The 24,900-nt window shown below is 39.6% G+C and overlaps 1 protein-coding gene across 2 annotated transcripts; it reads left to right on the forward strand.

Annotated features, from left to right (window-relative positions):
• Positions 1 to 1,602: 1,602 nt before the first annotated feature.
• Positions 1,603 to 24,194, forward strand: SOCS6 (suppressor of cytokine signaling 6). Of its 2 annotated transcripts, none has more exons than XM_069853266.1 (2): positions 1,603 to 1,710; positions 21,933 to 24,194. In XM_069853266.1, exon 2 carries the CDS (start codon positions 22,058 to 22,060, stop codon positions 23,660 to 23,662), a length of 1,605 nt encoding a protein of 534 aa, XP_069709367.1. In that variant the 5' UTR covers positions 1,603 to 1,710; positions 21,933 to 22,057; the 3' UTR covers positions 23,663 to 24,194. The 2 variants fall into 2 exon arrangements, with proteins under 2 accessions (XP_069709367.1, XP_069709369.1); XM_069853268.1 differs by lacking the exon at positions 1,603 to 1,710 and adding an exon at positions 2,382 to 2,446.
• Positions 24,195 to 24,900: the final 706 nt, after the last annotated feature.

Below are 24,900 nucleotides of genomic sequence, written 5' to 3' on the forward strand. Positions count from 1 at the left end.
AGGTTTCCAAACTGATCCACTTGGAACTACTCTTAGCTATTTGTTATACCGCTGATAACCTATAATAATAATTGTAAAACAAACAATTTAAAAAAAAAACACTTAACAAAACCATGAGATGCTCTAGGTATGTTATATTGGAAAATTTGAACTTTTGTATTTGAAAAAACTTTTTGGAACTCTTATATCTTTTTGCAAATCTTATATCTTTGATAGGAATGGTTGGACTCGATGATCCGGTGGGTCTCTTCCAACCTGGTTATACTACGATTCTATGATTATTAGAGTTGCAAAACTCTAATTAAAACTCTGTTAGAGTCTCCTGGAATAGTCCTGGTCTGCCAGCTACTGATGTTGATCAGACACATAAAGAATCATAAGACTCTTGGATGAGACTCAAGAAAAGCCTTTAACTCTCAATAAATGCCTAAGGTATAAAAACACATATGCCATCACAACACATTCTGACCTCAAATAGCTTTGGCAATTAAACAATTCACTGACCTTAACCCACAAATACCTTTGATCTCAGTAGAAGAATTCAGGCAATAGGTACACGAATATTCTCACGACCTGATGAATTTCATCAAATTCATTTTAATCTTAAAATCGGTTCAGTAGTTGCATAACAAATCATACCAATAATCTCACTGGCTTTCATGTGATTATAGCGGTAAGCAAATTATGCATATCTTTGCAAATCAGGTTCTTGATTTGCATCAGCAGCAAATGCAGGGAGTATTTTACCAGCTCCACAACCCCCAGCGAATACGACTTGTGGGAACGTTTAGGACCCAAATTGTCCACGGATTTTAATTCTTGGACTCTTGCTAGCTGCTTAGATCCGTCTCACACATCCTAAATGCAGCGTTGTTTTGTTGTTCTTGATTTAACATTTTATTTTTTTTAAAAAAAAGGAGGGGTCCGGCGAGTAAGGAAGCAGCGAGCTGTGCTGAAGTTGCTGCGGTGCAGCTGGTGGGGATGGAGTTTAGCGGCGCTGTCCTGGGGGAGGTCTGGGAAGCAAAGTTAAACACCTTTTCTCGCCCCCCGAGATCCTGCCGGGGGAGGGGAGCATTGACACCCCGGCTCCTGCAGCCCAGGCAGCCCGAGCGGGGTGGGAAGGGGGAGAGGGGGTTCAAGCAAAGCCCGAAAAAAGCCTTTTCCCCAAGCGCAGAGGTGGGACGAGCCCGGGGAAGCTGGGGACGAAGCGCAGGGGCAGAGGGACACGAGCCCTGAGGCAGCGAGGAGCTCGGGGACACGAGCCCGGGGAGCTGGGAACGACCCCGAGGGGCAGAGGGGGACACGGTCCCGGGGGGAGGTGGGGGACACGGTCCCGGGGGAGCCGGGGGACGCGGCCCCGGGGGGCAGAGGGGGACACCCCCGCGGGAAGGGCAGGGGTCCAGCCGCCCGGCCCCAGCGCTGCGGGGCGGCGAGGGCCGGCCCTGCTCCGGCCGGGCCCGCGGGGGGGCAGAGGAGGCGGAGGAAGCGGCGGCGCCAGGAACAGGGAGGCGGCGGCTCGGCGAGGGAGGGAGCGGGAGCCGGAGCCGGGCCGGGGCCCCGCCAGAGCCACAGCAGCAGCAGCTCCTCCTCCTCCTCCTTCTCCTCCTCCTCCTCCTCGGTGAGTCCCGGGAGGCCGCTCTCGCCTGGATGCCGGCGAAGGCCGCGCCGCGAGGTGCCCGGGAGGGAGCGGGAGGCGGCGGCCTCCGCTGGGTGAGCGACCCCGGGCCCCGCGCTCCCCGGCGGCCGCGGCGGGAGAGCCGGGGAGGGGGAGGGGAGCGGGGGGGATTCGCGGCTCGCCCGCCGCCCTCCTCCTCCTGCTCCTGAGCCGCGGCCCCGGCCTCCTCTCCCTTTGTCTGCTCGGCTCTCCGAGCCCGCGGCGCCGCCAGGCCCTGCGGAGGCTCCGGGGCCGCGGCGCGGCCTGCGAGGCGGCGGGGGCAGCGCCGGGCCGGGCCGGGGTCTCCCTCAAGCCTCTCCCCGCCCCGGGCCTCCCTGCCCACACGCACCCTGCTTCTCCCGGTGCCCTTCCCGGGGGCGCTGAATTAAGCTGATTCCCTCACCCCGTCCCGAATCCCACCTTCGGCTTGGGGCCGCGGGGGTGTCCCCGTCTCCGGGAGGGGCGGTTTGGGCTCGCGGGGCAGGGGGAGCCGGGTGGGGGCCCTGCGGCTGCGGGCTGAGGGGGCGCCGGGGGCTCCCGGAGGGCGAGCCAGAGCCAGGCTGCTCCCTGTCACAGGCGGCACTGGGAAACTCGACTTTAACCACGCCGAACCCCCAAACTTTACCGGCCTTCATTGTTCTTCAGGGTGCTTTTTACGTTCTTGTTCCCTAACGGTGCCACTTCTCTCAGAAAACAACTGGTCCTGGCCCATGGCTGCCCGTTGGCTTAAGAGAGAAAGCCTTTCCCGAACACCGAGGCTTTAAGGTGCAGAGGATGTTTCTGTGATGTGAGGTACTTTGGCTGTGTCTGTCTCCTTTCCTGTTCTTGTATTTTCAAAATCATCTCGGTTTGGAGCACGGGGTGGAGCAGGTTACTCTTCTGAGGAGGCTGGTTACAGAAGACACTTCATCCAGGGAAAGCTTTTCTTCCAGTTGTTTAAAGTCTTGTGCCCTTTCACCACTAGGTCCCAAACCCCTCTTTCCTACCTGCCAGGAGTGGTTATGCCTTGCCCAGCCTCTTAATACACCTGTAGTTAGAAAGTGCCTGCTCCAGGCCTCCTGTCTTAGAGCCCTGCTGTTTGTGCAAGTGCTGGAGGAATAGTGCATCTGCATTTCTGCTCTGAGTGGAAAAAAATCACTATTTTTTTATTAATAAACACGTCCTTAGATTGTAGAAAATGCAGAAGCTTCAGTATAGTTATGAAATAAATTGCTTAGCTTGGCTGGAAGACTTTAAGCCGCTGGAGAACGTGTAGTTATTTTTTTATTCTTCTGCAGTGAGACAGTAATCATAGCTCACAGTTCTCTGTAACTTGTTAAAAGCAAATTTCAGCTTTTTCAAAGTGCTAGTTTTCATCAGGTGTTAAGCAGTACTTGAATTATGTGTTTCTTCCATTTGTGTCATTATGCTGTGTTTGGAACTGAGCTTTTACACTTGTTGTATGCTTAATTGAGCACATATTCCCTATATCCTGGGGTTTGAGATTTAAGTAGATTTTTTTTTTTAAAAAAAAAAGTGGACAGTCAATGAAATTAAGCCTTAATACTTAAAAGTATGAGTGGTCACAGTGGAGTGTTGTACAGAGATACTTGCGTTCGCTAACTGTCTGTGAAGCTGCAAGGCTATGGACTAGTAAGAAAGAAGAACTGTGTTTTCAGAGCTTTTGTGAGCAACATGCACTGTGTATGTGCAGCATCAATGTGTTTGTATGGATTCAGGAGACGTGATGGATAATCCTAAACTTCCTGAGAACTTGAATACTGAAATCTAAAAAAAGATGTATATTAATTTATACTATGCTGCTAATTTCTTTGACCCTAGATTGTGAAGGTCAGTCAGACACCCTTGGGTTACTCTTAGAGAGGGACAGTTTGAAGAAATGATAACTTCGTCTGCATTGATCTGCAAGTAAATTATACATCCTAACTGTCCTCAGTGCAGTGAAGTTCTGGAGTGAGAGAGTGAACTCTTACATAGGAGTTCGTTTTAGGAAGCAAATAAATTCTTTCTGCTCTTTCCTGTGAAGTCTTCTGTAGTCATACAGAAACTTCAATGTAGATATTTGAAGGACTTTATCTAGTAAGCATTCCTTTGAGTTCACTACCTATTTGCTACACTATTGCTGGCAAAACTAAAGCCACCGTCCAGAGTGATCTCTACTTGAGTGCCTTATTTACTTTTGCTTTACTGCCCTCTTGGGCCTACACAGCACTATTTTGGTAGCGTTTGGGTAGTAAAATATGTTATAGGGAGATAAGTGATAACACAAAATAGATAGAAAAGAGACGCACATTGTTGATTGTGCTTTAACATGTGTTAACAACAAATTAGGGGGGATAGCTCAAGTGATTGTGATGCTCTCAGGAAGAAAATAAGATACAAGTAGTATAAAAGTAAATGTAATTAACTTAGGAAAGCAAATAAAATCTATTGAGTAAAAGTTTGATAAGCTTGGGATTGAAAAGCAGAATAGAGTTTGTTTATGCAATTTAGCTGTATATTTTGTAGTGTAAAGTATTAACCTGAAAATAAATACAGAACTTTGAGTTTTCACGTTTTTATTTTTCTTTTTTTTTTAAAGAGATATAACAATATCTGGTAATGTTATTTTTCCTTATGTTTGTGCCACAATCTGATTTCATTTCATTTTAATGTATACTTATTTTTCTGAAAATACATATCAGTCTTCAGAAGACAGTAGGTATACTTGATGAAAAGTTCCCAAGTGCAGCCTCTGTCCCAGTGCTTCCCAATAAATTTGTAGTAGTAACAGACAGGGAGGTACCCTTTAAAAATCAGAAAAAAAAAAACTGTCCTGAAAATTTTCCTTCACAATTTCAGATGGCAAGTTGTATACAGCGGTACAGGTTTTTTAGAAAACAAGAAGATTGGGCTTGTAATGGAATACTTATTGTCCATATTTAAAAGCAGCTTCATACCACTCAATTATGCCTCTGATACAGCAGAGGATAAAAATTCATAACACGAGTAGTTTCCTTCTTTTATTATTATTATTATTATTGCTTTTTTGCTCTAGAGATAATTGATTTATGAATTCAAACTCTCTACTATGGATAAATCTTTTCGTTAATATTAGTTTTGAAACAAACATTAAAAAACTTGTTACTTTGTGCCTTTTGTTGCAGTTGGTTTTTTTCCCGCTGCAGCTTAATGATCTTAAGCTGTTGAAACAAAACCATGTCACCTGCTTGAGTCTCTCCAGGTGATTAAAACCAAAACAAGCTGGCCTTGAATAGTTGCCCTGGATGAAAATGGAAAGCTTGACTGCTTGTAAAGTATTGTCTAGTGCATCGAATATGTAAAGAAGGTTACACAGACTTTGCTAGAGTTTACACAAACTGAAATTGAAAAGGCAAGGTGATGCAGAATCTGACTAAGTCCAGTTATTGTGAGAATTAAAACTTTTAAAGTGTTAGAAATTCAGCTTTCTGATTTCTAAGCTTGCTTAAATAAAAGGTGTTCCAATTTTTTTCTTCTACTCCTTTTTCATGGCCTTCTATTCTGATTCCTGCTTCTGTCATGTACAGGCATGCAAACAATAAGCATCTGCAACTGCAGACAATTTCAGCAAGTTTTCAGGTGTATGGCTTTGCAGTTCTGACTGTTCATTGGTGTCTGTACTGTGGATTTAAGGATCTTTCATTTTTTAAAAAAGTAATTATTAACTGTCATGACATTTTCTTCTGGAATGTATTGAGATAAAATACTCTGGAAGTTATTGGCCCTTTTCTGTGTCCTTAACCGTTCACATTATACTTTGGACTCTGAGGAACTCTGTTAGCTTCATTTTTGATGAGGTTATAAGCCACATTACCTAAAAAAACCGTTCCTTGGTTGTTACATCACCAAGAAAACTATACAAGTTAAATATAAGTCTTTATTTGTTTAGCATGGATGCAGATACATTGACTGATTTGTTCTACCTCTGACTTTAAAATCCCTTTGAGGAATATGAAAAAAAGTCTTCTTCCTTGCAGGTAACCCCAACCTAAGGATGCTGCATGCAGGCCTTTCTGTCCAGGTGCTCCTCTCTAAACATTCTTTCTATCGTGTGTGTGTGTGTATATATATATAGAGCAAGAGAGGCTTCCTGTCTCCTGTGAAACACATTTTTCTTTTGTAATCTGCCAAGTTCAATCGGTTGGCAGTTTTAAAAAATAGCTAGGGTTTGTAAAGTCGATAGGTTTTTTCTTATAGACACAAAGTGATTTTGCTGTTAACTGCTGTAAAATGGTTTTGGGTGAAAGATGTTTTCTCTGGCAGTGAAGGTATAAATGATAGATGTTAGTATTTCTATTTCCAGAACTCCTTAAGTGGTCTCAAATTAAAAAAAAATAATTAAGCAATGAAATGGAACCTGTGTGTGTTGCTAGGCAAATCATAAATATGTGTGGTATTATTCTTTGCCTTGTAGTGCAGTGTATAGTCAGCAACTGTCTTTGTATTATTTAATATGAATGGTATATGATAGTGATCTTAAGAGGACTTGTGCAAGGTTTTGACTGTCTGGGGTTAAGATGGTGAGTGTTGCTAGCAGATATGTTGATTAATTTTAGGCTTTGAGATTGCAGACTTAATGCCTTTGGTGATGTTCCTCAATGATATTCCATATTACTTAAAACAACACGGAGAGTGCTACTCTTGATGACAAAATTGTTAGAAATAAGATTCTAGTCAGGCTTGGTTTTTAGAGCATGTGATCTCTGTTTTTCTTGAGTAGTTTTATTCTTAATTAATCTTGTTCTCTGGTAAATGTGCTAAAACAGCAGTTTGTAGGAGTCTTGAGTAGGTGATTGTTTTTCCTTCTCTAAAGCAGTCTGCATTCCTCAAATAGGTTGAGAAGAAATTAGTAGGCTTCTCCAAACGTTTCCGAAGCATGTTTGTTTGATCCCAAGATGTCTCTGATACAGTAGTCGAGCTTGCTTCTGATTTAGGGAATCATGTCTCCTCTGACTTTGCTTTGATAAGTGCTATAAGACTGGGCAGTTACAAGCTATAATGTTGACTGTGTTTTTGGTGTCAGTAGTAGGTATTAATACCCTTGCAATCCCTTTTGGTTGGTAATTGGGTATCAGATTAGGAAGTTTAATAATTGAAATAGAGAAATGATGGTGAGTGGCATCAGGACAGAGGTTTCTGATTACAGAAAGTATGCCTTCAGTGACGAGATTTGTGAAAGCTGCACGCCAAAACCAGAGTAGGCAGCTTTTCAGGTTGACTCTCTTCATTCAGGAGCTGATGGGAGCTGGGCGAGTGAGGAATTCTCGCTGGATTTGCTGAACAGAAGCTGTTTGTGCAGGCATACTGGTTTAGGTGAAACCTGTGCTGGGGAAGTTTTCCAGGCAGGAATTTTGGTCAGCCTGAGGATCAAAGACCGACTATTCTGACTTGAGAATAGATGGCTTGTGCGTTCAGAGGTACAAATTGCTAGGTTATGTGAAAGATCCTAAGTCTATGTGTGGGCAAGGTAGGTGCCTGGTGGCTTTTATTTTTTTTCTTTTTCTCCCTTCAGTAGAAAACAGAAGTAAATTCAATGCTGATCCAGTGCTATCTGAAATGTTGGTTTTTCTCATCTTCTTGGCTTTTGAAAGGAAGAGAGCTGTTGGTTCATTGTAATCATAGAATCATAGAATCACCAGGTTGGAAAAGACCCACCGGATCATCGAGTCCAACCATCCCCATCAATCACTAACCCATGTCCCTCAGCACCTCGTCCACCCGTCCCTTAAACCCCTCCAGGGAAGGGGACTCAACCCCCTCCCTGGGCAGCCTCGGACAGGGACCAATCACCCTTTCTGGGAAAGATTTCATCCTGATGTCCAGCCTGACCCTCCCCTGGTGGAGCTTGAGGCCATTCCCTCTCGTCCTGTCCCCTGTCCCTTGGGAGAAGAGCCCAGCTCCCTCCTCTCCACAACCTCCTCTCAGGGAGTTGGAGAGAGCAATGGGGTCTCCCCTCAGCCTCCTCTTCTCCAGGCAAGTAAGTAAGTAAGTATAATGTTGAGAAACAATAAAGGATTAGCTGTGGGCCTTTGGCATGATTTTGTGCAAAAAGACTAGTTGCTTTGGAAAATATGTACATGTATGTGTAAATATTCTGCATTCTCTTGCTGAAGGGATAAAAGAGGGTCTGTACTGACCAATGCACTAGTCTTATTTGCAGTCTAGACCAGTGATGGTCAAAAGAAGATGGTGAAGGGAAGTTGTTACATCAGTACTGACTCAGATGTCCTGTATATTAAAAAAAGATGTGGTTTTTCTTTTAATCTGCAGTATTTTAAATGTTATTTGATGTAGAAAATGGGAACAGAAATTCTGTGTGCATTGAAAAGTATGTTTCTCTCATCTTTTTTTTAAACTGGGCTAATACATTTTTTTATTTTACTTAATAGTGTGTGTTTGCGTGTTTAAATGTGTGTCAAGAGAACAGGAATAAGAACAGCTGCGTGCATGTACATGACTCTATTTTTCTCATGCTTGAACTTTCAAGCTTAGCTACCTTTTGTAGTCAGGCTTCTATACTCCTTGCTCTGCAGAAATTTGACCTTGCTCTGGAGATAGCTATCTTAAGGGTTTTGAGTTTGTGTAAATCTCATACAGCATGTTACTTCGTATAGGCAGTAAAAACTTTATCTTTGATCCTGCGTGCGAGAATTTATACACTGATATGAAGTTGCTCAGTATTAGATCCCACTTCTCTTCATGTGCGAGCTAAACATAACGTACAATGAGCTGTCCCGTTGATTTACATGTCTGCTCACAGTTAATTAATCTTTGATGGGTTGGGACTGAATATTAGCAAAATCAGATTGTTTATAGCTATGTGGAAAGTTGTCTTCTGCTTCTGTGGAATGCTATTTTACCCACCCATCCCCCAAAAACCCCCAAACCAAAACCCTGAACCAAGCCTGAAAGTTTTCCGGTGTGCATCAGGACAAAACAGTGTCTGTCTGAAAACCTTCAGTAAACTATTTTCTGTCACATTCTCTGGTTGGGGTAGGGAGACGTTTCTGGCTGCAGGTGATTAGAGTGTAGGTGTAAAAAAAGAACTTCCTGATCTTAATCATGAGTAGTTAAGAGTCTCTCCAGTTTTCATACAAAGGTAGAAAATTTGCATGTAGAGTAAGTTTTGTCAGAAATGGTACAGTCCTGTAGAAAGGTTTTATTCTGACAGATCAGGACTTCATAAGAGAGATGGCTAAGCAGGTTTGCCCATACAGTGAAACTCCTGTTGCTGTTGTGGTCAGTGCAGTAGCTGATCAGTGTTAATAGACATGCCTTCTTAAAACTACCCCCTGCCTCAAAAGGACTGTCAGTTTAGAAAGCCTATTTAATGTTTCACCTTTAGTTTTAACAGAAACAAAATGTTAAAGTAATTCTGTGAGATTAGATGGGGATAATACTCTCTGTACAGGTGTGTTTACCCTGTGTATTTGATGCTACTTTGAGCACAGTCATGTCTCCTGTTTCCCATATATGGGTAGGCTCTAAATCATAAAGGAGATAATTAACTTACTCTTTGTTCTTATTGGGCCTCCTGCCAGTGAAAATAGGAAGGGAAATATTTTAAATAAGATGTGTTTTACCTTCACTCTTCCCAGATGCAGAGCTTGGATTACTCTGCAGTGGCTCTGAGGAACTTGGAGCAGGCAGGCTGCATGTTGGGGGCCAGCAGACATGCACCCCATGTGACTTCTGCTCAACTGATCCAAGTTCTGCTGCCAGAGCATGTTCCAGGGGCAGCCACTTAATTACAAGAGATACTCTGTGAGGAAGATTTCCCCTTGGGCACCCACCTGACTGAAGATCCCATAGTCTTTAAACAGAAAGAAGGAAGTAGTCAGTCTTTTTTTTTTTTCTTCTGGTTTGTTGTGTTGTGCTGGCTTGCCTGTAAAATAAACCCTGCTTTCTGTTTTGCTGGTAGGATCTGTTTTACTGACCATGAAAGATGACTTTTTAGTAGCCAATGTTGTTTGACGTACATGGTATAAAATCGGTTGGATTTGAGGCCGACGCTGATCCTAACCCAATCTTCCTATATGTGTTTTGATCTGAACTTTCTTTTAGTGAGGAATATTCACTTAAAAGAATCACAGCAGTTTCGAAGGTTTGTTTTCAAATGTCTCATTCATAAGGATTTATTCCCCTAGAAAGCTTTAAAACTGTCTTGACTTCGTTTAGCAATTGATAGGCTAGCTTATGAATCATGTGGAGTCCAGGGAAGGAAATAAAATGCTGGAGATACTGGAAACAGAATATGTTGAAATAAGGATTGCATTAAAAATAATTTGGAGTGATAAGAATGGAAAAGTGAACAGAATTGACCCTTCTTCAATCTTGTTTTATCATGCTGTGCTCCTAAGAAACCTGATAGTACAGGACCCTTCTGTAGCTGTCTTATATGAAACACATTTTCTGGTGATGAAGATTCTGAAACTGATTTCATAATTGGTAGTGAAGCTTTAAATATTGTATTATTGTTTTACTTAGGTATCTGTTAATCAAGGTGAACGTGTGAGTAGCTCTGTTAAAATAATCTGTCTTTTAGTGCTTAGAGTTTTGCAAGAGTGAATGAGATTTCTACCCATGCGTGCCTCCCCATGATGGCGAGGACCGCTATTCAAGTTGCTAGAATTTCTGGTTTGATTTCTTTCAGTTCAAGCTCCTTATGTGATGCAGAGGGGTGTTATGATTGTTCATTAAATCCTCAGCGTGTCCAGAAAAAGAAGTGGTTGCCACAGTATTTTGTTCAGCATGATTTTGAGAGTTGATGATGGACAGTTTTAGAACATGCCCAAGGAGGTAGGTAAAAGTGTAGCTGTGAGGCAGGCATTGATACAGTTCTGCTAACACTGAGTACTTTTCTTATGCAAAAACAAGGCTAAGGGCTGCTGAGGAGTTTATAATTTAAAACAAACACACACAATAACAACTCTGAAATTTTGGTACTCCCTAAGCAGCTCTGTGAATGTGAAGGGGAGAAGGGTTTTGATGAGCAACATCTTGAGTGTAAGATCCTTGTGTCTGTGACATCTTGAGGAACCTGGCTCTCCTAGTGTGCTCCGAGTACTTGTAACTCCTGTTGATTTTTGGTGGAATTGCTTATGCTCAGGTACTGAAAATAAAATCTGACCTCACACAAAAATCAGATGTTTTATATCTATTTTAGTTAAGCCTGGTTGTAGTTCTGACCTTTGCAGTTTGTCCAAATGTACTTTGCTATAAATTGTATTTTTGGAAAACAGGCCATCAAACTTAGATCTGTTTTGTCACAAGCAGAATGCAGTAGGGGTTGTGAGAATACTCTGTGCCTTGCTGGAGACACCAGTTTAGCAGACTCGGAGATTGTGTCATGTAAAGCTTAAAATCTGGACAGAAATGTTGTTGGCCTATTTGTTAGTCTGAATTTATTTTCTTTGCAGGTTAATGGTTTAGAACTAACCTTAGAGGGGGAATTGATTTTATTTTTCTTTTTTATTCCCCTCCTCTGTATATTTAATATCTTCTTGGTCTTTGGATTTGTCGTTTGTTTGGTTTGTTTTTTGTTTTTTTTTTCCCCCTGCATCTTTTTAATGCCTATAGATACTTGACAGTGATGGAGCTTCTGCTCATCATCTGGGTACTTGATACTTTGTACTGGGAGATGGATGATTCATTCTCTTACTACTTTGATAAACAAAGCAGTTGGGCTGAAAAGACTTCATAAAATATCTGCTGAACTGTGAAGTTTAAGGAAACTCAGGAAGTTGAATGATGACTAAATAGGGGACAGTGATAGAAGGTATCCTGAAAGGTTGAAAATGTCTCCACCAGATGGTGAAACCCACAGGCTTTAACTGGTCTCCTTCAGTGGGTGAGTTTGATGTTGCAGTCAACTTCTGGAGTCACACTCATTATGTTACGTTATGTTGCTGTCTTTTACTTACACGGAAAGATGGGTGAGATTTTCAAATTTAAGTAGGTATTTACTGAAAACCCTTACAAGTGAAACCCACTGCCACTCCCCCCGGTAATCCACATTATGAAAATTCAGAATTCAGGTTTCAGAACTTAATTTGGCCTGATGGTGCATATTATTCAGCTTATGAAGCCATCTAAAAATGGAAATTGAGCTCTTGGTGTTCTGGCTTGTGAAGTGTTGAATAGAGCATTGAATGCCTGTGCATTAATATTTAAGTGTCAGATATAGAGACAGCAAAAAATTCCTTAATGAAGCCAGTAATTCTGTCTGTGAACTCTGGAATTTGGAGTTTAATTAGTATACTGTAAGTAAGTGATGGGACCATACATTTTAAAGGGTGGTAAAGACTAGAATTAATGTAAACATTTTTATGCTGTATGTGAGGCAAGAAAAAGAAGAAAATTGCTCTGGCAACTTTTCTGGCTTTTCTCAACTTTGGAGTTCTTGATCTTTGAACCTTAATGAAATTATCTACTCTGTTTCCTGTAGAAGTAGTTCAGATAAAGGTTATAAAATGTTTTTTCTCAGTATGCTGCAAGAGGGAAAACACAAAGGGTTTTAGTCACTGATGGAAGTTGTCCATGATCATTTTATTGAATATATTTTAAATTTTCCGGAAACTAAAATTGCTAGTGGAACTTACTGATCACTTTGTGAATAAGGACTCTCAATTTTGAATTAATATGCTACGTAGAAAATGTTTTGAATATTTTTTGCTAGTGATTTCTTAGGATGGTGATACAAAAAGTGCTGTCCAGGCCTTTTTCTTTTTAACTGCTAGTAAGAAATGAAAAACAAATCACAGTAACAATCCACTTCTAATGAACATCGGTGAGATCTTTTTTTAATGTTAAAATGAAACGGTATTGTTAAATGTGTGTTCCTGAGGGATGGAGTTGTTCCATGCCACTTTCCTCCTTGCTTTTTGGAGATATTTTGAGCTTCAGATAAAGCTTTTCCTGTATTTAGAAATCTCCATGCCCTGGATTTCTTTTCTATATATAAAAATGTATGAATTTTTGCTATGGCTGCTTCCTTAGTTGAGACACTACCTGTCTGCTTATTTGTTAAACCTTTGTTGGGCAGTCCTGACAGGGCTGCAGGGCACACAGACAGGAGGAGCCTTGCTTGGTCGAGCTTTGTTTCTATAGGAATTAATGCTAAAACAAACTACAGTCTTTGAATGCTGAACTCTGAACTTTTCAGAAGTGACTAGAGAACTCTGTTTATTGAATAGTAGCGTGTACTTCATCTGAGATACTATATTACAGTATTTTGTCTACTTATTATTGTTTCAGGGATTGTAAAGACCTTGAATTATTATTAAGTAATTATTATTTAATAATGCCTTTGCATCACGGGTACTTAATATTTCACTGAACATCTATTTCTCTTGTTATGTGTTGAACTGAATGGGTACATATGCTTACATATTATGCATATGTTATATTTGGGTTAATGGTGTGTGTATGTAGTAAAACAGTTGGTTATTACTTTGGAAAAATATCACTGTCCAGTAGAAAAAAAGAATGAACAAAATCTATGTGAACCTCACAAAAATGAGATATTTTTCATGTTGCATACCTGGGGAATGAGTATAACATCAGTTGTTGCTCTTTGTAGTCTGTCAGAATTTTCCAGTATTAGAAATTAGAGGTACCAGCTGATTTAATGAGCATAAAGGCATGGAAATGAGAGTCTCTGTGTTTGAAACTTTAGCTTTTTGAATTGTGTGGCAACTGAATGCCCTGACATAAGGCAAGTATTATGCTGTATTGACGTTAAACTGTTTTGTATGGCTTGGAGGAGAATGGTGAGATCTTTGTGGTGTCCACGTAGCCCAATACACTGTATTTCTCTCTCAGATAATGTTGTGAAGAAAGTCTCAAGGCCAGTCCCTTCCTCTCTATGATTATGAGGAATGTCCTTATTAACTGCTTCTTCCTCCTTGGCATGCTTGGAGATTTTTCTCCGTGTGTGAATGCTGTACAGATGCTGTGGGAAAGATATTTCTGCTTTTATTTCTTTTTAGTCAGGGCACTGTGCTCTCTTTACCCTCAGACAGTACATGGGTCCACTTAATCCTTCAATTTATGTAGAGTTAACTTTATTATAAAGGATTGCTGCATCTTAGCTTAAATTGAGAGGATAGAGTGGTATCCTCTAATGAAAGAAAGCTTTTAGTGTTATTGAAAACGGTATGATAGAGGTGATGGGGGTGATAGTTGCAGAGAACTCTGAGATCCTACCTGGTCATGAATTTAAAGGGTAATTCAGCCCCAGTCAGAAACTAACCTGAATTAGTTTGAAGCTACAGGTGTAGCTATTATCAAGGCAGAATGGTAGGTACAAGAGCAGTCTAAGACCACGGAATGTTACCATTAGTACAGACCTTCTAGAGAAGCTGAAAAATAGGAAAATTAGTCTTACTTCAAGCATGGGTCCTCCAGCTGCAGAATGTGAACATGCTTGATATGGTAGAAAGGTGAAATCCTTTTTTTTTTCCTTGTTTCAACTGCTTTAGTTTCAGCTTCTATAGGTGTTAGACAAATTTGCATGGAATAAATTTGTCTTTGAGTTTAACTAGTTCTTTTATTACTAATGGAATAGATTAGGTAACTAAATTTGGATTATTGATTGAAAACAGCATGTGTTGATTTATAATAATAGGTTTTAGGGGTGTTTTTATAAAGGTGATATTTTTTATTTCTCTGAACATCTTTAAAGTAATTGTATTGCCTGGTATTAATTTCTGCAGATTATTATTTTTTTTTCCTCCCCTGCTTTTGCATGTCTTTGATGCCAAATGAATGTCATTTGTAGGAACAAAGGCGAATTGCAGGTGTTTTTGGTTGTCAGATAAGCATAGGTGGGAAGGTGATCAGTTTGCAGCTTGCTGGTCAAGATACCATTTCTACAAATATGTTCTATGAAGGCACCTGCTAACTAGTTAGTACGGTTAGTGAGGTGTTAAAATAAAAGTTAGAGTTAACTTTGATTTTTCTGTGAATGGGACTTTATAGCTCTCCTGGTGCGTTGCTTAGGTTTTTAATTTTTGCTCCTCAAGAAAAAGGTATCCCATGTTGCACCTTAAGGAAAGCGTAATTATCACGATCAGTCCTATTTCTTGCTTGGTGCTACAGTGTGTAAGTGCTGCTTCCTCTGTTTTCATTTCCACATCAGACAAATCGGACAGGCAGAAGCAAATATGATTATAACAAATTAACAGTTTGTAATTTAGGGAGAATGGCAACATTAAAAAGAAGTGTTCATACAAGCAAATAAGACAGTGAAGTATGTGGTGATCCTATGTAATTCATTGTAAGTTTCAGTAGAAATATGGTTACAAGGCTTCTATTTCTGTTACTTCTCCTGTGTTTTTCTCCTTTCCCTCCCAATGTCTTCCTTTTGTTTCTAGTGTTATATTCCTGGATGCAGACAAGCGGGCAGATGCGTTAGCTGAGTGGTGTGTTTCTGTATTGCCTGCTCAGTATGTGCCTTGTGTAACGCGGGCCTGTGCCCTGTTGATCAGTGGCAGAGGTTTGGCCTCAGAACCTGAACCTCTGTTCTGATAACACTGTAGGAAAGATCGTTTGTGGTACCTGCTTTATGTCTCCTCATGAAAACATCTGTCGGCAGCAGGCCCTTTTCAGTTGGCTTCCTTCGTGTTTTGGAAGTTGCACACAGTGACAGTTTCTCTGCTTGCTGTATAAATATTAGCCTGAAGGAGCTCATCATAAACTTTGAAAGCGAAACCAACATCAATACAAGTCAGTACGAAGCAGTAACATTCAGCTGTTGCATGCCTGTTAAGTGTTTTCTTTCCTTTTTTGGGAAGGACTGGAAAACTGTTTCTCACAATTATGTTATTTCGTCATTAATATTAAAAGAGTGGTCAGATTATTGCTGACCACAAAATCACTTTTAAGAGAATGATCTGGTTCATTATTTCTGTCTTTCTAGATATGCTTTAAATGGATGGACATAATTTCTAAAATTAGGTTTTGAAATGTATCGGCATTCAGAAATGAGCTGCATTTAGAATTGAGTTTTGGTGCCTGTATCTGTAAGATTAGATAGGTTATGTTCTTTTCAACACACATTCCAGGATTTAGGCATTTGTGTGTACTTCTCCATGAAAAGAAGCACTGAAATGCTGTTTTTTTGGGGTTTACTGATTGTCTTTCCCATTCTTCCTTTTTTTTCTCACTATATTAATTTCAAATATTGTTTTGCTGTTCTCAGTTAAGTAGGTACCAAATCTTCCTTGTCGGGGCCAGTTTATTGTTGTAAATTATATACTGGTTTCTTCAGGTAACTTTGCAAAAATCTTAGAGCAAAATTGTTTCTAAATTGATTCCTTTTTACAAAGCATGTTGTTGATCCTTATTGCTAAACGACAAGCTGTTTTGTAGAGCGTTGTGGTCTTCCAGCTTTTCTCAGACTAACATAACTGTATTAAGGTTTAAGAGGATTGCATAAATATCTTAGATAAGCGTAAAGTCATGCTGAAGGTACCAGCAGGTTACCAGCATACCTTAGAACTGAGGAGAAACATTTTGGTGTATCCATCTCCTGTCAGAATAGAGAAGTGGGATGGACCCTTACGTGGAATTCTCATACATCATCTTCCAGGAAATGTAACCTTTACTTGTTTAGCTAAACTTTAGTTTTTGTTGACAGACAGCCTGCTGCAAGGCTGCCTGCTTCAGTCTTGTAAAACAGCAAGAAATGAAAGATGAGCCTGTCTAAGCGTTATTCTCATTTCTTTTCTGCCTCTACAGCTGAAAAAGGAAAGCAAAGGTTTATTTGCACTTAATGGATGTGATTTCCTGCAATGAAACACATGCACATAGACTGCACACATGAGTATTCTTTAGTGATTTCTCTCATTTGATTCAGCATAAATCTCTCATGTTTTTTCTTTTTTTAGTGACTTGGCATATATTGATTTTCTGGATTATGTTTGTTTGCTTGTTTTCTCCTTGCCATTAAGTTCATCAAGGTCTTAGAGCCAAGTTGTGGCTTTCCTTTTCCCTCTAGTTTTTCAACATACTTAAAGTACTTTGTTAGCAATATATGTTGTTATTAGATGTCTGCTTAAAAGAAAGTGATGAAGGGTGCTACTTGTGGCAGTCTTTTAGTAAATGTGTGAAAAGTACAGTCTGCTTTGTTCTCCCTTTGGGAGTTGATTCCCAGTCAGTGAGAAATGTAGCAGGAGTGGCTGGTTACTTTTCTGGCTGCCATCCACTTCGCTCCCACAGAGCTTCCTGCTCCAGCAGCAGTACTGGTGTCATGATGCCCTGTGTGTGTGTGTTTGAGCTGTGTCAGTGCTGCTGATTTCAGTTCAATATACCAGGCTAATGTGTTTGTGGTAGCTCAGGAACAGACTTACATCCCAATCAACCATCCTTGTATATGGGGGATTGGGAGATGTAATGATGTGTGAGGACTGTTAGTGTTAGTAACTGGTTTCAGCTATTGTAGTGATGAGATTATTGTAGTTACAAGACTGTATATACTCAGATGAGCTGTAATACAGAGATGCCATTTAACACTCTTCAGCTCCCCAGAGGAAAACTACCAATCGGATGGAAATATTCTGTCCTGCAACCAAATATGGGAAAGAAGAACAGGACTAACTGAAAGCAGCCATGGATCAAGTAGTGTTTAAAGAAAGAAAAAAAAAGTCAGGGAAGTCCAGATGTTAAGGGACATCCTTTTTCAACGGCAGGCCAAAGGCAAGCAGTCAAGGTATTCGAACTTCTTCAATGGCTCTGTTTCTGATTTTGCACACAGTTAATTCCACTAATGCTGATGAAGAAAAATCCCTGTGTCAATTTTTCATTATTACTTTACCCCACTTTTCTACTTATTATCAAAGGCATACTTTGCTTATTCTCTGCTAAAAGTTGCTAATAGTGATTAGGGTTACTCTACATGTTGTTAGAATGTTAGTGCCCATGGGCTGTTTTCACTTTAAGCTTTGTAAAAAAAGGGGGAAAAAAGAGACATGACATGACTTACTGTTGGAGTTTTGGGTTTTTGTTTTTTTGTTTGTTTGTTTTAAATTGTAGTCTGTGTAATACCAGTACTTTCCTCAGCTCTTCAGATCTTTGAGGGCATACATTTAAATTTGTAGTGAATAACGTCTACTCAGTGTGCAGGTGTTTGATTAGTTAGCTTAAAAATACTTACTCTTGAATTGTTATGAATATTAAGATCTGTCAGATGAGCTTCTCATCTGCTTTTTTACTTTTGTCCCAATTTTATGTGAAGATGTGCATCTGAGCCTCTCCATACTCACTAGAGGATGGGGGTTTATAAAATTTGCAGTCCTATATTAAAATAGTGTTCATCTATTAGCAAGCAAGCCACTGCTAAAACTGTCTACTGTTTTTTGTTGTTGTGTTCAAGGTATGAGAGTATGCAATGACATTTAGATTACTTCGTTTAAGGGCTCCTCATACTGAAGAGTAATACAATGTAGGAATTTACTTGGAAGCTAAAGGAAGGGGAAAACCTTACCATCTTCAGCATGCTAATGGCATGTATAGTGACAAAGCTGAAAGCTGCCATATGGTGTATATGGAACTGATAGTTTTTAAAATAGATATTTAATCTCTCTTTACTGAGTATTTTATGTGTGGTTTCTGTATTCCTATAGACTGAAACTACAAGTACATGGCAGGAAATATTTTGAGTCAATATTTTCTGTTACTGGTTTGAAGAAGTAACTTCGAGTGATACAGACTTCATTATTGAAGTTAAGTTGGTGGGAAGAAGTATGGAGAACAATTGCTTAGTAATGTACATAAATAGATTTAGGAACTCTGAAATTAATTTAGACACTTAGGAATTTACAAAATATAGCACTTGAAGTCAGTGTTACCTTAAGAAGCCGTTTTTGTATTATATATTGAGGGCTGTTTATACAAGGCTTTTCTATGCACTGATATGCAATGCAGAATTAATGATATTGCAAAGACAGAAGAGCATCTGGATCAGTTAGTGTATTTGCCTTCAGGTTATATTTGATTTCTTTTGTCTTTGGTAAAGTATGTGTAAGAGATATCATAACGCAGAGTGGTTCTCGCATGGAAGACTTGTTTAGAGGCTTGCTCTTATCTTGCTCTTATCTTATGTTCAGTTTACTGCTGAGAGCTTTGACCTAGCCTGTCACTCACTAGAATGGTTGAATAAGCTGATCTTCTGGATATACGAGGTCCAACACAAAACCCCCCAGCTAACACTGTAGTTCAGGAACGAAGAGTGGAAGAGGAGAGGCAAGGGGAAGGTTATAGAACATGTCCTAACCTGTCACAGTGAGACAAGGCTCAACTCAGTCGCTTCACTCAGTTCAAGCTGACACGTGTTCAAATACAGACATTTTCTTACCCTCAGTGGGAAAGTATTGGTGTGTACCAGCCCACAATGCATTGTCTGTAAAGCAGTTTTTAGCTAACAACAACATCACTGTGCTTGAGCACCCATTCTATTTGCCAGATCTGCTTCCCTCTTCCCAAAGATCAAGTTGGTGCTCAAAGGAATCCAAAACCAACAAGACATCCTCAGCAGCCTTTCTGAAAAGTGATCTGTGGAATTGCTTTGAAAGTTGGCAGCATCGTCTGCAACTCTGTGTCAGCTCAGACGGGAACAAAATGCTTGGAAGGTGATGGTAGTGGATTTTCTTAATTTGTTAAAAAGCTACAGGCATAGTCACTTATTTTTAATGTTGGACCTCATATACATGCTGTTTGTGGTTTATGCTTGAACCTCACACCTTTTTTATCTCTTTATATGAAATATTATAATGATACAAGAAATAAGTTGTGCATTTGGACAGCCATACATTTTGTTTGATGAAGATGTTGACTGCTAAGGTAAGCTGACAGATGTGAAACTTTTTTGCTCAAGTGGGCTCAGGAGTCACTCTCAGTGTAAAAAAAAATTAAGTTCTCTGTAAGCTGCTGTAGAGATTTATCTGTTGAGACTATTTTTAGATATTGAATTTTTATTTGTAAAAAAATCCGAGCCCCAAAACTTTTTGATACAGAAAGGCTACTATTTGATGAAAACCTGTTCTTTCAAGTGACTTGTTTAGTCTTTTAGTTATGGAGAAGCTGAAGAAATGTTCCTTCAGCCAAATTTTAGGTAACTAATTCTTTTGAAACACACCAATTAAAAAAATGATGAAGCAGACAGTTTAGGGCTCTATACATCTTTTTTTTCCCCCGATCAGCAATGTGATAATGTTATTGTATTTTCTTCCTAGCTTAGAAAGCAGATTTTACTTTCATGCTTGCTTTTTTAGGTTTAGGAACTGCAAATAGTATGATGTGCCTCCCTCAAGGATGGAGGAACATATCTAGTAGAGGGGAAGTAGTATCAGCTTGCAGATGTCAGTGAGAAGCAGCTGGAGAACGTTGTGGATTTCACAAGTGGGCTCATGTGAGGGTTCCCAGGCTTCTGATACTGCGTACACAAAGGCACAGTTCAATTTATCAAATGGACAAACACTCTGACTTTGTCAGTTTAGGAGCAGCATAGAATCCCGAAGATATATTTTTCACTAATTTATAGGTTCATTTAGTTAAATCTACTGAAGAGACTACTGTAAATTGTTAAGATTGCAAAATACAAGTGGTTTAGGAATAGGAGGTCAAGAAGGCATTTTGAGTCTGCTTTTAATTGACATGCAACTTTCCCTTTATCTGTATCTGTAGCTTTTTCTTCATGACTGTACTTTGTCAGTTATTCTTATATGCCAGATTCCAGGTATATGAAACCTACTAAATGTATTCTACTCATTTTTGGTTTCTAGTACTTCCATATTTCCCAATTATTCCCAACATACAGAGCTCATATTAAACATCAGCGTTTTAAAACGTGAAATTTTATGGTTCTTCATTTATCTGCCATAAGAAAAGGAAAATAAAAGTTGTGTCTTAATCTTTGAAAATACAAATGCATACCTTGGTATCATCTTCAAATTGTAAGTGGTTAATGTTTTGGGGTTTTTTTAGGGTATCAGGACTCCTGGTACCACAGAAGTCATGTTAGAAGTGGAAAATACACAGTGAATTTCTAATAAAATACTGGTCCTATTTTCCAAGATCTTAATTTACAGCAAAACTCTGTGTTTATGAAATTTTTTTGGACATGTTTATTTTTTTACTGATTTCAAGTAAAATCAGTTTACAGGCAGAAGAGAAACCTTTTGGTTTCTCCCCATTGAGAGCATGGAAAAGAAAGTGCTATTTAGTTTAGTAATTAAGAAGAGGACACGGGAATAGCTGAAGATAATCTACAGATGGACTGGGGAAATGTTGGAGGTTATGGCAAAGACAGAGCAAATCTTTGAGGTAGGGTGATGCAGATAGTGTAGGGAATTTGAAGATAGGACTAATGTACAAATCTATGACATTTTTGAATGATCATTTAGGGAAAATCATGATAGTAGTTACTTCTGTGGTAGCAGCAACTTCTTTCTCTTCCTTTTCCTTTCTTATTCTTCCCCCCACTGCAGAGCTGCTTAATTTAGAAGGTGTCACTGACTTAAACAAAACCAACCAAACAGAAAAAAACAAAACAGAAAACTGACCAAAAAAACCAAGCTGAAGGAGGGGTTGGTTACATGACTCTGGAAGATGCCAGGTGGGACCAGTTGTTTCAGGCTTGAGCTGATTTGTCCACTTAGTCTTGGCAGAAGTACTGGAGGAAGAGAGACTATTAGGGCTTTCCCTAAACAGGTGATACTTTGTTAATTTCTTTCTAGTTTTTGACTGGAGTTAGTTTTCATATAATTATGTAACTAAATATTTCTCACTTTTCCTGTCTAAAGGAAGTATGACCTTGTAAGTATTTTTAGGATTAACCACGGTTTAACTTGTGTGTAGAATCCTGTTGGAGTATCTTCTATAGCTTTGTCTATGTCCTGTAGCTGTTTCTGTGCAGACTTTTTAGGAGGCTTCTGAAAGAGAGGAGTGTTTCTGTGCTTGAAAATTTTCTATACATGCATTAAATATATATGCCTATGAGTGTGATGTAATGTGTATGTGTATTTGAAACATACCATGCTAAAAGCAGAAAAAAGTTGTGGAAATCTCCAAGGCAGATGCGGCAGATTGTTTTTTTGAACCTGATTGGTTTCCAAGTCAGCTCTCCATATTTACTTTTATTTAATGCCCATTATTCAAGTACTGCAATTTCTGTTTTGTTTGGAGAGGGGGGAAACCCTTATAGATAATTTTTTTAATATTTCTTTTGTAAAGTTAATTGTTTTTTGTTTGTTTCCAGGAAATGGCTCTTGAAGTTAAATGAGGCTGGATAAAACATATAAATGAAGCAGAAGCTGCTCTGCATGTGTTAGGGCTATATCATCACAAGCACTGCTGATCAGCCAGACTTGGTAACTTGTCATAATGAAGAAAATTAGTCTCAAAACAATTCGCAAGTCCTTTAACTTAAATAAAAGTAAAGATGAAAGTGACTTTGTAGTGGTTCAGCAGCCATCATTAAGTGAATTTGGAAAAGATGACTCCTTGTTTGGCAGCTGCTATGGTAAAGATCTGGCTAGCTGTGAAGTCAATAGTGAAGATGAAAAAGGAGGCAAAAATAGATCAAAAAGTGAAAGCTTAATGGGTACATTAAAAAGGAGGCTTTCAGCAAAACAAAAACAGAAAGGCAAAGGCAGCACACCATCTGTGAGCTCTGCAGATGATGACACCTTTTCTTCCTCATCTGCTCCAATAACCTTCAAAGACGTGCGAGCTCAAAGACCTCTGAGATCCACTTCCCTCCGCAATCATCATTACAGTCCAACTCCATGGCCTCTTCGACCTACAAATTCAGAAGAGACTTGCATCAAAATGGAAGTGAAAGTTAAGGCCTTGGTCCATTCCTCTAATCCAAGCCCAGCACTGAATGGCGTTCGAAAGGACTTCCATGACTTGCAGTCAGACAGTGTGTTCCAGGAACAAAACAATGGATATAAAAGTACTGAATCTCAGAACGGGGACTTGCATCTTCATATCGATGAACATGTGCCTGTAGTAATTGGATTAATGCCTCAGGACTACATTCAGTATACTGTGCCTTTAGATGAGGGAATGTATCCTTTGGAAGGACCACGTAGTTACTGTCTGGATAGTTCCTCACCCATGGAAGTTTCAACTATTTCTTCACAAGTGGGGGGAAATGCATTCCATGAAGAAGAGAGCCAGGTGGATCAGGATGTAGTTGTTGCACCGGATATCTTTGTGGACCAGACAGTGAATGGTTTGTTGATTGGTACCACAGGAGTCATGTTGCAAACCCCAAGAGTTAATCACAGTGATGTCCCTCCACTCTCACCTTTGCTACCTCCAATGCAGAATAATCAAATCCAAAGGAACTTCAATGGATTGAATGGCACAGATGCCCACGTGGCTGAAAGTATGCGCTGCCATTTGAATTTTGATCCTAACACTGCCCCTGGAGTTGGAAGAGTTTATGATTCTGTACAGAACAGTGGTCCTATGGTAGTGACAAGTCTCACAGAAGAGCTGAAAAAACTTGCAAAACAAGGATGGTACTGGGGCCCCATTACACGTTGGGAGGCAGAGGGAAAGTTAGCTAATGTGCCTGATGGCTCGTTTCTCGTTCGAGATAGTTCTGACGATCGTTATCTTTTAAGTTTGAGTTTTCGTTCCCATGGAAAAACTCTTCACACTAGAATTGAACACTCAAATGGTAGGTTTAGCTTTTATGAACAACCAGATGTGGAGGGACACACATCTATAGTTGACTTAATTGAACATTCAATCAGGGACTCTGAAAATGGAGCTTTCTGCTATTCTAGATCCCGACTGCCTGGATCTGCAACTTACCCAGTGAGACTGACAAATCCAGTATCTCGGTTTATGCAGGTGCGTTCTTTGCAGTACCTGTGTCGTTTTGTAATACGTCAGTACACCAGAATAGACCTGATTCAGAAACTGCCTTTGCCAAACAAAATGAAGGATTATTTACAGGAAAAGCACTACTGAAAGCTTATGGGAACCTTGCATCTTGCACTTTGGGAACAACAACAACAAAAAGAGATTGAAATACAGTTTACAGACTTTCATTATTTTCAAAATCTTTTGCTGCCATAAAAATATTTCATTTTTGTGTGTAAAAGAAAAGTAATGCATTTGGATTTATGTTTGTTTTGGGTGTTTTTGTGTATTTTGGGGGGCTTTTTTTTTTTTGAAAGAATGATCTCAAGTTTTTTTTTTAGTGTGAAATAGCTGTCTTTCATCAATGTGCAGATTAATCACAATGTGAACGATCAAATTTTCCTTAATTTCCCCCAAGTCCTTTGCTGCTATCCACTGTGATTTTTATGCATCAAAAGCACATTTCATGTGTATTCTACCGTGAGTAAAAATCAAATGAAACTTGTTGAATGGATTTTTTTTTTCATTTAAAATAGCCTGTTTGTTTTTTTTAAAAAAATGATCATGGATAAAAGACATATTGGTGTACTAAATTACAGAATTTACGTCTATGTTAAAAAACATTTCCTAGTATTTCTAGAGAGATATGCCCTAATGTAGAGCTTATATAGACAGAGCTGTGTGATAAGAACATGGTTATGCAGCATATCTTTGGGAAAAAAAAAAATTCTCCTAAGTCTTGTTTTGTCTGTGCTCTTATTTTGCGTTTGAGGAGGCTGGTTCAGCTTTCTTCTTGTCTCAGTATTTTGTCCTTCTAAAAATGGCCTTTAAAAAAATGAATTCTGTGAAAATCATGTGTAGTACCCTTAAGGAAATTGCGATACTGGGGCCTTGTCAAGTATTACCTTTTAAAATCTTGCCATCTGTTAAGTAACCTACCAGGTCCCCTCTTTCTGTCCTTTTCCCTCTTTCCGAGGGCGGTGGCTGATTTCCTGGATTTGCAGGAAGACTAGGAATTGTTATTATGGGAACGTAAATTGGTAAAACTTTTTAAGGATGGGGTAAGACTTCATATAGAATGATTTCAACAATACGTATTTGAACTATTTGAAATTTTATCATATTCTGCATTCTTTTCAGAAATGCAGTAATATATTAATGCCCTTTGGATTGTTTATCCTTTTTTTGGATATCTTGAGGATGAGGGAACAGGACTGATAACATTTTGAATGGAAGGTGGTTAAAATGTATCTTTAAAGCTCTGCTCTCATAGCCTTTGAAATTATGGGGAAAAGAGTTTTGAGTATATACTGACCACAGAAAATGTTTCACTTTACTATCATGAA

The sequence above is a fragment of the Phaenicophaeus curvirostris genome, chromosome 3 (genome assembly GCF_032191515.1).
Source record: "Phaenicophaeus curvirostris isolate KB17595 chromosome 3, BPBGC_Pcur_1.0, whole genome shotgun sequence".
In the NCBI taxonomy this organism is placed as follows: domain Eukaryota; kingdom Metazoa; phylum Chordata; class Aves; order Cuculiformes; family Cuculidae; genus Phaenicophaeus; species Phaenicophaeus curvirostris.